The sequence below is a fragment of the Rhinopithecus roxellana genome, chromosome 18, assembly GCF_007565055.1.
Source record: "Rhinopithecus roxellana isolate Shanxi Qingling chromosome 18, ASM756505v1, whole genome shotgun sequence".
NCBI lineage: Eukaryota > Metazoa > Chordata > Mammalia > Primates > Cercopithecidae > Rhinopithecus > Rhinopithecus roxellana.
Window position 1 is genome coordinate 4,046,248 of NC_044566.1, and position 14,844 is coordinate 4,061,091.

Genomic DNA, 14,844 nt, shown 5'->3' on the forward strand with positions numbered 1-14,844 from the left:
TTTTTGAGACAGAGTTTCGCTCTTGTTGCCCAGGCTGGAATGGCGCGATCTTGGCTCACCGCAACCTCCGCCTCCTGGGATTACAGGCACACACCACCACACCCGGCTAATTTTGTATTTTTAGTAGAGACGGGGTTTCTCCATATTGGTCAGGCTGGTCTGGAACTCCCAGCCTCAGGTGATCCGCCTGCCTCGGCTTCCCAACGTGCTGGGATTACAGGCGTGAGCCACCGTGCCTGGCCTTGTATCTTTCTAGATTTCAACTTTCCTTGATTGGCGAACAGTAAGACGGCTGCAGCAACCACAGTTACTGTGGACATTCTTAGGAAGATGTCTTTATCCTTGTCTTTCTGCTTCTGTCACTTAAAACCATATGTGTTCTGAAGGCATTTACTTGACTGTAACTGGCGTTTTAATTGGATAGAAGAAAGCCTGGTGATGGGGAAGTACAGAATGTCTTCAGGATGCCCTCCTCATATGAGAATTTCCTGAAAGGCTGGGGCCAGCAGAGCGCTGCAGCCCATGGCAGGGAGCCCTATAGAATTTGCTGGAAATGCCCTTTTAGCTGGTTTTGTGCTGCAGGTTGCCTGAGACCCCTGTGTTCTCAAGTAGAACGTGCTCTGTAGAGATTACTCATAACCTGCCCTCAGCAGGTCCTGGGAAGTGTAGGGTGCATGGGTGACCTGAGAAGAATTTAAGACCATTGGGATAGCAAGCCCACGTCTGTGGGGTCAGGCAGGTGGCGTGAAGGGAGGAGCTGGATGGAAGGGTGTGGGTGCTGGGTCCTCTCAGAACAGCCCCTGCCCAGCTCTGAGCCACTTTACCTGAGGGGATATAGACCTGGTGTGGCCACATCCTAAATGTGTCAAGAGCAGTGGGGAATCTGGGTTTTTGCTAATACCTTCAGACTTTTAGATGTTGACAGTTTAATTCAGAATTTTATCAGATACTGTGTAAGCTAATCCAAACACCTGCGAGGAAGCTGGGACCTGGAGACTTAGGCTTGCTTTCAGGGAAGGCTCCCTGGAATTTAGGACATGGCTGGGCACGTGCCTCTCAAAACAGCAATTTTCCCAGCAAACTTTTTCACAGCCTTGTTCTCTCTGTCTCTCTCTCTTTTTTTTTAATTGAGTCACTTTTAAGAATAAGTTGCTATTATTTGTTGGTTGGCCTATGTGGAGTGTCTTACGAAGGGCGATCCAGAGAATAGAACTAAGCCTCTTAATATCTGTTTACTTTGATTCTGTCAACGACTTCATGAGGTGAGTAGAGCCTGTGCTGCCTTAGTGTTGGGGAAATAATCCTCAGAAGGTTCTCTCTGGCTGAAAAATACAGCGAGATTTTCTCTTTTAAATAAATCTTTTCCTTCTGTTGCTTATTGCATGACACATCGTCCCGGAAAAGTGGGCACGTGGTGGTAGTGCGTTGGAGAATCAGTACTTGGTTGTTCTCTGCTCCATAATCGAATTTGAGAGGCTTTTTTTTTTTCCAGGTGACGGGAAAATCTTAAGTTATAATACATTTCACAAACTTTTGAAAATTTTACTAGAGAAGAACTGATTAATAGTTATCTCCAGATAATTTCTGGAAAGGTAGTTGGGGAATGAATGCAAGTCATTTATGTAGCAAAGAATTTGTTCTTTGTTTTCTGCATAAATGGGCTGCTTTGTTGTGGTCTTTTGGTGTGTCCCTCTGTGCTGCCCTAGTTTTAAAGTCTAGTGTGTAGTGTGGGTGCGTGGTATCAGGCGCTCTCAGCTCTCTTTTTCTGTGTGCATGCCCTTTGCAGACATCGGGCTGGGGAGTGACTCCGTGTGTGCCCGGCCCTCGTCTCACCGCATAAAGTCTTTTGACTCCCTTGGATCACAGTCTTTGCACACTCGGACTTCAAAACTGTTCCAGGGCCAGTATCGGAGTTTGGTAAGTTTGAGAGATTTTGTTACTTAAATATGTTTGGGAAGGATATGAGTGTGTATGGATATATCTGGAAAGATACATAAGCCTCCATTAATGGTGTTAAACAGGGTGAAGTTAGCTGGACTTTGCCTCTGCTGCTCCTGTAATCGGGTTTGACATTCGCTCATTACCAGATTATCCAGATATTGTGCCTAATGAGTGCTTTTGAGAAACGTACTTGTTTTTAGGTTGTATTGCAAGACTCATGGCTCGCTATCTGGAGTGATGCGTGCTTTAAAATACATCCCTTGTCACTTGCATGGCATTATCAGCTATGCACATGTACAGAAATATGAGAATAAGAAATATATATGTAGAAATACTCAGCTCTGTAAAGAAGAGATGGTTAAAACTAAAGAATCTGACTTTTTTTTTACTCTTCATGAAAGCATGGCTTAGTGTGCTTTTTAAAACTAAGGCAAGATTTAGTTTATAGAGGAGGGAATCCCTTAGAATGGCTGATTGGGATGCGGAGAAAGAAACTTAGATGATTGAACAGTTGTCGTGGAGAGTGAAAAAATACTCTTTTATAAATGCTCAGGATACAGACTGTGAGTAAGACCCACGGAATGTAATAGTGAAGCTGAAAATGAGAAATTCAAGCCCTTAAAGCAGGGCTGGGCTGCCTGGAGAGTGTTGGGGCAGAGCCAGGGCTGCTACTCTGTAGTCCTGCACCCTTCTCTGAGCTGCAGGCTGGCGGGCAGTGACTTTGATTGGCTGCTGGGGATACCACTGCCTTCTCGCGACATCTTAGTACATTACTTTGTTGGAAACATAGTGATCATGTAAAGTGAGTCTAGAGAGAACCCTATTCTAGAGTCATTAAGGGTCCATGGATTTTCCTGTGCCTTAACACGGGAATATTGCTAAGTAAGCTGGTGGCGGTCCTCAAGAAATAACAATTAGTTTAGATAGAGTCGTGTTTTGTAGAGGGAAATAAATTAGAGTGGTTTATGAAGCGTGTGTTAAAAATGGAAAGGTACGCAAGGAATGTGATTTTTATGTTTCTGAACTTTTTGACCTCAAACTCGCTATCATTGCTGTGTCTCCTCTTAGAGGACCCCTGAGGGGTCTGACTGCTCCAGGCGCGGTGGGCGGTGGGCTGCGTGGCCTGAGTGCTGCAGTCCTCACAGCGGCCCCACGAGGCCTGGCTGTTGTTGTTTCTTGCTTTGCAGGAGTCTGCACTGGAGGAATTCTGTGGACTACCATTGGGAGCATTAGAATTCCAAGTTAAGGAGAACTAAACAAACCACTCTAAACACACTTGAAATTAGCTCTGTAAAATACATGAGGAAAACTATGAGAGATATCAGCACGCCTTGGGTAAAGCCGTGATTTGCTGTCTCACCCGTTCACCGGTGGCAATTTTCATCTGATTTTTTTTTCTTTTTGAGTAGAGGACTGGATTACAAATGTATAATTTTAAGTAAAATAAAGTTAGGTGTAATGTTGGTAATCTTACTGAGATCATAATAAGTACAGGATTAATTTTTCATTAGCTGCAGAAATTTCATTATGCTAGAAGTCAAGACTTGCGCTCTCTGACCTGTGTGAAGTCTTTTTGGGGCTGATTGATGTTTTGATTGGGTGCTAGTGAGCTGCTTTCTCTTTGATGGAACGTGCCAAGACCTCTCTCAGCCATGCTAGGTAAGAATGAGTGTTTCTTTACCCTTAGGTTTTTCTGTGTGTAGTTTATCAATAGCACTTTGAGGTAGTTTCCTTGGATTAAAAATTAAAAACTTATCTTGAAACAAGAATGGCCAAACATTCTTTTGAAGCTGGGCGGTGGATGCATGGAGGGCCACCTGTCACTCTCTCCTTTTGTGTGCATTTGAATATTTCCATGTTAAAAAGTTAAGCGAAAAGGCAACTTGCAGTTTCTTGAATGTCAGTTTTGAGATCCTATTAAACCTCAGCTTTGAGATTGCGTAGGACGCTTCCATGCCCCAGACGAGGATCTGTGTTCTGAGGGGCTGAGGCTGTTTACTCCCCTTTGCTCTTGTGTTGCTCCTTCATTACCTGCCTCCCTTTCAGTGTAAGAATGTGTCCTCCAGCCACCACTGCAGTTGTTGGTTGTTTTTATAAGCTTGTTTTTCTCATCTGTGAAACCGTCAGCCCCCTGCCCCAGGACAGATTTCCTGCCTCGGGATATATAAGCAGGCGTGAACAGTTTGATGTTGTGTTTACTGCTTTGCATTGCAGTGGAGGTTTTCACTTGTCTGCAGTGCTTCTCCACCATTCCAAGGAAAGAACACTCGGGAGAGTTCTTACCCACTTCCAGAGGCTGAGCTAAATCGAGCTCTTTATCCAGTTCGGCTCTGTGATGGGCCTCGGTGGTGAAAAATGTGGTAGGCGCCAGCTTTAGATTGAGGTATGGTTTTCCTCACAGATAAGGCATGAGTTCGTACTTCACTCTTAAGAACTTTGATCGACACCGCTGGAATTCCTGGTGTCTCTGCTGTGCTTTTTAGTCTTCAGCTGCTGGCTGCTGATAGGTACAGCCCTGAGTGCTGAATGCTGTTCTGAGAGTTTGGGGATGGCGTTTGTGAGGTGATTGTCCCCATCATCCTTCATTTCTGGGAGAGGTGACTTGATTTCTTAAAGTGCTTCTTCTGCTTCTGGAAACCAGGGACCTGGACGTCTGGCACAGTCCTGATGCTGGCAGGTAACCTTGGCTTCGGACCAGTCACTGAGTGTGTTTCCAAGACATGCAAGAAGTTATATCCAAATGTATTGTACACATTGTTAAATATTTTCATATACCATATTTTGTCAGTTCGAAGACTTCTCTTTTTAAGTCATTTTAACACATCTGGAAGTATGTGCATCTTATAGTTGATGGTATGCCGTAATTTAATTGACAGTATTTGGTGGAATATAAAGACATTGTCTAATTTTTGGCATCTTACATTGGTTGACATATTATGAGGAAGCTGAAGCTTAGAGATGATATTTACACAAGATCATGGCACTCAGAAATAGTAAAGTTGGAGTGAAAATTGTCTCAGTCCTTTGACAAACATTTCTCCTTCTGTGAAGGAAATGACAGGTGCTCTTAGAGAGTGGAGGAGAGGGTAGAGTTGGCGTGAAGCAGCACTCCAGAGTGTCCTGGTTTTGGATTGTTAGGATAATTTCAGAACATGGGATACAATAAAGTAAACAGCTGATTAAGATGCAAGATACTGATGGGTGGTGCTTTGGCTCTAGGCGTCAGAAAGAGGCCGTTAAGGAGCATGGTGGGCATAGATGACCGTACCCGGCCAGGTCGTGTGCCTGGATGGGGTCTCTCTTTCCTTTGGGTTAGGGCAGTGGGGAACTGTCTTCACTTCTCTCCAGTTAACTTTTGTTGACATGTAATATCCATAGAAAAACAGTTCATGTGTTGTGTGCATACAGCGTGATGTACTGCATGATGAAATTTTTTTTTTTTTTTTGAGACGGAGTCTCGCTCTGTCGCCCAGGCTGGGGTGCAGTGGCCGGATCTCAGCTCACTGCAAGCGCCGCCTCCCGGGTTTCCGCCATTCTCCTGCCTCAGCCTCCCGAGTAGCTGGGACTACAGGCGTCTGCCACCTCGCCGGGCTAGTTTTTTGTGTTTTTTAGTAGAGATGGGGTTTCATCGTGTTAGCCAGGATGGTCTCGATCTCCTGACCTCGTGATCCGCCCGTCTCGGCCTCCCAGAGTGCTGGGATTACAGGCTTGAGCCACCGCGCCCGGCCGCATGATGAAATTTTATACATGGAACATTCCTGTGTAAGCAGCACCCAGATGAGGAGGCAGAGCATGACCAGCTTCCAACTCCTCGATGGGGCTCACGTTCCCCAAGGTATCTGCTGTCCTGATAGACAGGTAATGGTAAAGATGAGTTTTATCCATTTTTGTATTTTTTAGCAATGGGATTCTGTGGCATATCTGTTTTTTTTTTTTTTTTTACAACTGCCTTGTTTTTCTCAACTGAATGGTTTAGACTCCTTTAAGTGTCATGTTGAGTCCAGACAGGTGACAAGCTACAGTTTCGGAGAACTTTTTAAAAAAGGGGGAAAAATCCCCTCAATGATAAAATAGTGATGAAATACGTCTCTTCCAGCTTCCTGTAACACTATTGGCACTGAACGGAGCCCTCACTCAGCTGCCGTGATTTTAGGCTGAACTTGGTAGTATAGAGTGTGTAGTTGGAATATAGCCTTTTCTAGGACACCCTTTCCCAGCCTGTCCCATGCATCTTGCGCCCTGATGGAGCACTTGTTGGCATGTTCTAAGCAATCTGTCTTGAGAGTAATAGGCAGAAAGAATATTACAGAGCCCACATGTCCTTCAGCGTAATGACTGCCAAAGAATGGAGGTATGTTGTATTGGGACGTTTCACCTGGATACCTGGATCTGAAATGGCTGCCTGCCCCCTGTACCTTTCCTTGGATTCTCCCCTCTCTTAGACGCCACCCTTCCTTTCTGGGGTGTTGCTTTGCTGAAGTAATGTCGGTAGAGGTGCCTCCCTCATCCCTGCCTTGAGTGTACAGCGTGCCTGCATTTGCACACTCATGACTGTCATCCGTGCCTTGAGTGTAGAGCATGCCTGCATTTGCACACTCATGACTGTGAGGTGGAACGCCGCTGCCTCTTAATCATACCTCATCTCCCCCCTGCTTCCATTCAGGCCCGCGCTGGCCTCAGCCCTGGTGCTGGCTGGAGCCTCAGGGCTGGCCAAGGGTGCCCCCGGGCACCTGACCTAGGGAGGGGCCTGCTGCGCCTGTGTTGCTTTGCTCACCACAGTTGTGTTCTGGTGTTGGAGCTGATCACCAGGCTGCGTGCACTGTGAGCCTGTTTTCCACAAGACCAGCGTGCCCAGGTGAGGTTGGATTACTCACAGGAGAGTGTGGTGGCGATCACAGCAGACAGCTGGTGAGTGGAGATGGTGGTTTGCAAAAAGAGAACTTTACATAGCACAGTGAACTCAGGTCACGTTTCACCGCACAAGAGCAAGCAGCACGTGACAGTTTCTGGATGGGAGCTTCAGTTGCAGTGGCAAACTTGATCCTGCCCCTTCTTGGTCACAGGGCCCAGAGAGCTTTGTGTCTGTGCTGGTAATTGTTTGCTGGCGCTTTTGTTGCCAAACAGTGAAGAGAGACTTCTTGATTAAATATGAAAAATGCATTAAATATTTCACTTACAAATTTGAATTATTAAATATATATTTATAATTAATCTGTAAACACATTTAAATAGATAAGTATTAAATATTTTTGGAATATTACAGCTACTCCTTACTGAGGATCTGTTGTGACCTCTTTGATGCTTTACCTTTTAAAAATGTTTTTTTCAGTGATTTATACATGCACTTAGTTTAAAGTCAAGTAATTCTCTGAAACCTGCTATTAGGAAAAAACACAGTAGAGACGGCCACTTTTAATTTTTTCCTCTGGTTCTTTTTTGTTCATTTTTATGGTACATAGTACATACATGTTTATGAGGTACGCAAGCTGTCTTGATACAGGCATACAAGGTGTAGTAATCGTATCAGAGTAACTGGGGGCGTCCGTCCCCTCCAGCAGCCGTGACTTCTGAGTGCTGGTTCTTATGAAGTGCTTTCTGACGTGGATAGTTGTTAGTGTGGTGTCCTGTGGGGCTGAGGGGGCGACCTTGTTGGACGATTCTGTTTGGCTGTCTTGCTCCTCTGTTGGTTTTTTGTAGGTATTTGCCTATGTGTCTCTAAATAAAGTGCCCCCTTTTTTTCTTAATTTGAAGTGATATCAATGTGGATTCCCACAGAGAAAGAGGGGCTGGTGCTGTTTTCCTCCCCTGGCCCCCTTTCCTGCATAAATGCCTAGGCCCGTCGTCCCCATGGCTGAGTTCCACCATGCTTTCACTGAGATCCGTGTTCAGGGTAACATGACGAGGCGAGTGCTGTTCAGAGCAGAGCCACATTGTATGCTATGGCTGTTCTTACCCAGAACGTTTTGTTTCTGAGAATTAGTAATTCTCATTTCTTTGGTTTTCTGTGTACTTTTTGCAGGTTGCAGATCTAGTCCTTTGCATATTTCTAAGGGTCTCTTTGACATTCAAACGCGTTATTTTTTTGTCTTCTCTTCCTGATTAACACTCTTGGAGCCTGTGCCGTACTTTAAACTCCCTTGGTTGTGAGCCAGGCTGGCCGCACAGCTGCTGCCTCTGAGCCGCCTTGCGTTGTCACCTGGGACACTCCCCCTGACTGTGTAGCTCTCCTCTGCCTCTTTCTCTCAGTTTTTTTGCTGGTTAATCCCCCTGTTTTGGAGAAGCACCTTTTTAACTCCTTGAGAAAGGGGTACATGGGAGGTAAATTTTTGAGATTTGTGTATCTGTAGATGTCTGTTTTATTAATCAGTTTTTTGTCTTTAGTTTTCATAAGTTTAATTATGGTATGAGTTGGTTTGAATTTCTTTAAGTTTATACTATTTGGGGTTCACACAGATTCCTGGATTGGTATATTTATGTCTTTTGCCAAATTTGGGATATTCTGAGCCCCGTTTCTTACCCTGCTTTTCAGCTCTGCCCTCTTAGACTCAGCTTCTGAGACTGATACCAGTCTTTGAAGTTCTCTTATTTCCCACAAGTACCTGGGAATGAGTGTTGCTGGATGGGGGGCTGATGATGGGCCTGCTAGTGGTAGAGCGGGGGCTGTATGTTAAGAAGTATGGGTGGTCTCAGGCCTTCCCTATGGCTGGGTGGAGGGCAGGGAGAAGCCGGTGTGGGCAGATGGAATCGCCTGCTGCCACCTGGTGGGGTAGAGGCCTGGACTCTCTGCTGATGTCACTGGTGCTCCCTGGAGCTTTGGACATTTTGTGCAGTCCGTGGGGACATTGTGTTGCAGGTGGGCTGGGCTCGCCTACTGTCCGTGGTAGGGAAGTGGAGTGGGCCAGGGCTGAGGTCTGCCAGGCGGCCCTTTTCTTGCTCCTGTGCTGTGCCCTTTGGTAGTTCTGCATCTCCAGCCTCTCCGGAGCTCTGTCCAGGGCAGATGGAAATCAAAGAGGCCCCAGCCCCTCTGCCTTCCTCTTTCTACCTTTCAGAAATCTGAAAATATGTACAATTTTTGAGAAAAATGCAAATTAAAATATGAGGTACTATTTCTTCTTGTCAGTTTGGCAAAAATAGAAATGTTTGGTAATATTGAGTGTTGGTGGAAGTTCGAAATAAGAACTTTTAGATACTGTTGGTGGGGATGTTGCTTGGTGTAGTTTGTAGAAACCTTTTGGAGGACAATTTAAAAAGATATATTAAAAAGTTAACTGTAATACGTCTTCTGACAAGAAATTAATGTATAGGTTTGTTTACAGGTATATTCAAAGGTAGACATACAAATATTTTTAATGCGGCCTTGTCTATACAAGGAAAGCATTGTATATGGTATATGGAAATATACTGGAAATAAATAAACTGAAAATCCACTAATGGAGAGTGGGTTCCGTAATGAATGCTATAGTCATATAGCATAACATGAAGTGTTAGGTAAGCACCAGTAAGTACTGCCAGAGAAATGACCATGTTGTCTTAACTTTTGTGACTTGTGGAGAAGTATGTGCAGTGTGACTCTGTCTCCATGTACACAGATGTGTCTGATTATGTAGGTGTCACCGTGGCAGACCAGGACCTTTGAATGCTGTGAAGAAGGTGTTCTCTGGGGGTTGGAGTGGTGCTAGTGGTGGTCATGGTGCACTGGAAGGGAGGAAACTGAAATTTCTCTAAATGTTTTTTTGCTGTTGGGCAGTTATGCTACCTTTGTACTAGTAAAGTATAATCTGTTTTATAATGAAGTAGACTGTTCTTGGTATAATTTTTCTCCCACCCTTCCCCTTTTAGGACATGACCGATAATAGCAACAATCAACTGGTTGTAAGAGCAAAGTTTAACTTCCAGCAGACCAATGAGGACGAGCTTTCCTTCTCAAAAGGAGACGTCATCCATGTCACCCGTGTGGAAGAGGGAGGCTGGTGGGAGGGCACACTCAACGGCCGGACCGGCTGGTTCCCCAGCAACTACGTGCGCGAGGTCAAGGCCAGCGGTAAGTGGCCGAGCCTGTCCTGTGTGTGGCTTTTCTTTGCCATGAGCGGAAAGAAGTAAATGTACTTGACATAGCGTTTACTCTCCAGCTGGACCTGTGCAAATGACCTGGTCTTAGGATACGGTTTTTTGTTAGATGTAATGGATTTTCACCTCAGCCCCACATTGGGGCCCTGGCGTCAAGGGCTCTGTAGTTACCAGGCAGCATTTCCTTTCGTCCTGGCATTTTTCAGATGTGAAGAGAAACATCTCAAATCTTTAATTGTTGCAGTTTTACTGTGATAGAATTGATCTTTTTTTTTGGGGGGGGGGGAGGTGGCTAGTGTCAGGACTTGGAGTTGGTGATCCGCAGGCTGGATTTAATTTTTGTGACTATGGGTGCTTTTGGCAGTGGCGTGCAGTGAAGTGATTTCTGTCATTTTCTTCGCACTAGTGATAGTATTTTACAAATGCATTGCTTCCTTATGTTTTGTAGTTGTTCACATTGTTCACCGACTTTCCGATGTTCGGCTTGTGTTCTTATGAAAGAATAGTGATCCTTGGCACGTGGCTGTGGCTGCCGGGCTGTCGTGCCTGTTGTGGAGGCGTGTGGGTGGGTGGCGGAGGCGGGGGCTGGGATTGGTCAAGGGGACATCATGTATGTAACTTGCGTCCTGCCCTGTGGTTGAAAAACACCGTTGTATACTCCAGTTCCTCTGATTCTGCTGGGGAAAGAGTGACTTAAGAGAATAGCTGATACACAGGGAGGTGTGGAAAGAACGTGATGTAAAATTATAGCTCTGCTCTAGGGCCTGGGTGACGGAGCCTCAGAGCCACAGGTGTTTCAGATGGAAAATGAGGATGATAGTTCTCCCTTGTGTGGTCTTGTGGGGTTGAATTGTTAAGGTTTGTGCTATGTATGGAGTCTGGCAGAGTAGGAGCTAAGGGAATGTTAATGGCTGCTATTGTTTTTCTAAGGTAGCAAGAAAAAAAGATTTATAAATGGGAATATGACAATTTTGATGTAAAAATATTTTTTCAGTGACCTCAGAAAATAAGTGTTTTTTAATAAGGCAGCTGGCAGCCCTTATTTGTAAACTTCTCTGGTGGAATTTTTAGGAACACATGCCTATTCTTTTTCTATTGTATGTATACATACACATATATATAAAGCAGTTTGCCATTTTTAAATGTACTGTTCAGTAGCACTAAGTACATTCGCATTTTTATAACCATCACCACGGTTTATCTCCAGAACTTTTTTCTGCTCAAACTGAATTCTCTTCCCATTAAACAGTCCCCTTTCCCCTCCCCAGCCCCTGCTCTCTACCATTCTGCTTTCTGTCTCTGAATTTGATTACCGTTGGTGCCTCATGTAAGTGCAATCATTTTGTCTTTTGACTGGCTTATTTCACTCAGCATAAAGTGCTCAAGGGTTTTCCATGCTGTAGCGTATGGCAGAGTTACCTTCCTTTTGAAGGCTGAATATTTCATTGTGTGTATGTACAACAATATGTGTCGATGGGAGCTTGGGTTACCTTCACCTCTTGGCTATTGTGAATAATGCTGCTACGAGCATGGTTGTGTAAGTATTTGAGTCCTTGCTTGTCAGTTCTTTTCTGTATATACCCAGAAATGGAATTGCTGGGTCAGATGGTAATTCTGTGATTAAGTCTTGAGGAACTGCCACGTGGTTTTCTCCAGTGGCTGTACCACATCACGTTCCCAGCAGCAGTGCACAAGGGTTCTGCTGCTTCTGTGTTCTCGCCAACTTGTTTTGTGTGTGTGTGTGTGTGTGTGTGTTTAAGTAATAGCCATGCTGTTGGATGTGAAGTTGCTACTGTTTTTCGTAGTTGTTAATAATTTAAAAGGCAGTATTTTTTATTGTAATAAATCGACTTGGGCAGAATTCTTTTCTGGCTGCTTGTTATGTTCCAGTTAATGTATAAAGTACTTTCCATTTGCAACTCGGTTCTCCCCATAACCCTTGAAGACAAGTGTTGCTGGGCTGTTAGGAAGCAGGTAGGTTACAAGTACATGACATCCTTTAAAAAATCTGTGCATGTGTAGATCCCACTGAGCGTGGCACGGGCACCAGGCTGAGGGGTGGAAATGGCAACTTGACAGACATCACTGTTAGGAAATGCAGTTTTGTCTGTGACTCAGTTGGATGGCGCTGGCCTGAATGAGCCTGTCTGGAGACCTAGGGCTAGGGCAGGCCCAGTCCATGCTGTGAGGCCATCTCCTAGCCTGGCCCTGCCAGTTGGGGAGATCTTTCTTCTGGGGACCAATGAGAGCAGCCCTGGGCCAAGAGGCCTGAGATGGCGCCAGTGGACTTTCCAGGAGGACACTTGAGCCAGGGCAGAGGAAGGAGGACCTCGTTGCTCACCTTTGCCAAGGAGAGTTGAGGTTGCAGAGCTGCTGAGTGGACGTACCTTTGGAGTAGGGACAGATGCTTGTTCCAGCTGGTCTGTCTTTAATTCTTAAGAGAACTCCTCCTCAAGTGTGAATCCTGGACTGACTGAACCACAATAAGAGTGCAGGTGAGTGGGTTTTCACCTTTCATGTATTTTTCCTTGTGAATTTTTTAGAAGTAACCCAGCGTAAGGAAATTACACTGAAAAGAGTGAGGTTTGTGGATCTCAAAATCTTCTCCAGTGGGAAGTGGTTTTCAGACACATTTGAATGTCATCAGTGTCATCTGCTGTGGGAATTGGTCTTGCAGTGTGCTGTTACCTCTGATAGCCCACAGGAAGGCGTCGTGAGCTCCCTCTTTGGAGTGGATTGTGGGTCCTTGAGTGGGCAGCAGCAGAGGATGCTCTCCAAGGACCAGCAGGGCGTGTTTAGAAACACGGCTCTTGTGAGGAACAGTGCTCTCACTTTGTTCTACCCGAAGCCCCCACTCAGGTCTTATGTGTGTCTGAGCATGTGTGCATGTCCGGTTTAAACGTGTGTGTACATGGTGTGTTGCCATCAAGGAGCTCTTTGCAGGGGCCACACTGAATCCATAGGTGTATTAGGGTTCTTCAGAGGGACAGAACTAATAGGGGAGATATATATATATATATAGATATATATATATATCTCAAGGGGTGTTTATTATATATATTATATATAAAATGTATATATAATAAACATGTATATATAATATATATAGGAGTTTATTAACTTACATGATCACAAGGTCGCACAATAGGGATGTATAAATATGTACATGTGTATATATATGTATATATGTATACTATATGTATATACACATGTGTATATGTGTATATTATATGTATATATACACATACACGCATGTATATATGTATACTATACACATACACACATTTCTGTGTATACTATATATGTATGTATCTGTATACTATATATACACACGTATGTATACTATATGTACACACATGTATCTATGCATATTATATGTATATACACACATACGCATATGTATGTATACTATGTATATACACACGTATAGATGTATACTAAATGTATACACACACGTAAGTATACACACACACACACACACACACACACACACACACACACACACACACACAAGGTCCCACAATAGGCCATCTGTAGGCTGAGGAGCAAGGAGAGCCAGTTCGAGTCTCAAAACTGAAGAAGTTGGAGGTCGACGTTTGAGGGTAGGAAGCATCCAGCACGGGAGAAAGATGTAGTCTGGGAGGGTAGGTCAGTCTCACCTTTTCACATTTTTCTGCCTGCTTTATATTTGCTGGAAGCTGATTAGGTGGTGCCCACCAGCTTAAGGGTGGGTCTGCCTTTCCCAGCCCACTGACTCAAATGTGAATCTCCTCTGGCAACACCCTTGCAGACACACCCAGGATCAATACTTTGTGTCCTTCAATCCGATCAAGTTGGCACTCAGTATTAACCATTACAATAGGTTTTGTGCCAAACTGAAACCTGAGTAGCTTTGGAAAATTTCCCTTTTTTTCCTGTTTATTTTTTTAAATTCAAGAAATACCATTTTTGAGCATATTAGTGATTAATAAGCTAAACTTTTTCTGATGGTTGAACCAAGGGAATAACCTTCTGTCCCTGTTGATCTCTGATTACCTGAGCATATTGTATGGAAAGTCATGCTAGTTTTATTTTAGTTTATTTATTTTTAATTTTATTTTGCTATTTTATTTTGAGATGGAGTTTCACTCTTATTGCCCAGGCTGGCGTGCAGTGGCTCTCACTGCAACGTTGCCTCCTGGGTTCAAGCGATTCTGCCTCAGCCTCCCGAGTAGATTACAGGCATGCACTACCATGCCTGGCTAACTTTTGCAGTTTTAGTAGAGATGGGGTTTTACCATGTTGGCAGGCTGGTCTCGAACTTCTGACCTCAGGTGATCCACCTGCTTCAGCCTCCCAAAGTGCTGGGATTACAGGCGTGAGCCGCCATGCCCAGCCTAGTCTGATTTTAAACGGGGGCATTTGAGGCAAGTGTGAAACCACATTTTTTACCATGTCACTCTAGAGCAGTTAAGAATAAAACTCTAGGATCACAATTACATTTCAGTACAGCAGACTTCCCTCTCATCTCTGGCTTTGCTTAATGTGGTTACAATTACCTGTGGTCAACCCTGGTTTGAAATAGGTGAGAACAATACAGTAAGATACCTTGAAAGAGAGACCACATTCACATAACTTTAGTTATAGTATATTGTTATAATTCTGTTTCATTATTAGTTGTTGTTAATCTATTATTGTACTTAATTTCCAGATTAAACACACATAGGTATGTATAGATAGGAAAACATAGTATATATAGGGTTGGTATATATACAGAGAGATAGCTGCAGTTTCAGACATCCAGTGGGCAGTCTTGAAGGTACCCCCGTGGATAAGGACGGGCGGCTGTATTTCATG

General features: G+C 44.3%; 1 protein-coding gene across 7 annotated transcripts in view; it reads left to right on the forward strand.

Annotated features, from left to right (window-relative positions):
• The window catches only part of ARHGEF7 (Rho guanine nucleotide exchange factor 7), a 180,511-nt gene that overhangs the window by 83,288 nt on the left and 82,379 nt on the right, over positions 1 to 14,844 (forward strand). For all 7 annotated transcript variants that reach the window (XM_030921998.1, XM_030921995.1, XM_030921994.1 and 4 more), the window contains 2 exons: positions 1,787 to 1,917; positions 9,781 to 9,982. In XM_030921998.1, the coding sequence (XP_030777858.1) occupies positions 1,787 to 1,917; positions 9,781 to 9,982 (333 nt within the window). The remainder of the gene's footprint in view (positions 1 to 1,786; positions 1,918 to 9,780; positions 9,983 to 14,844) is intronic.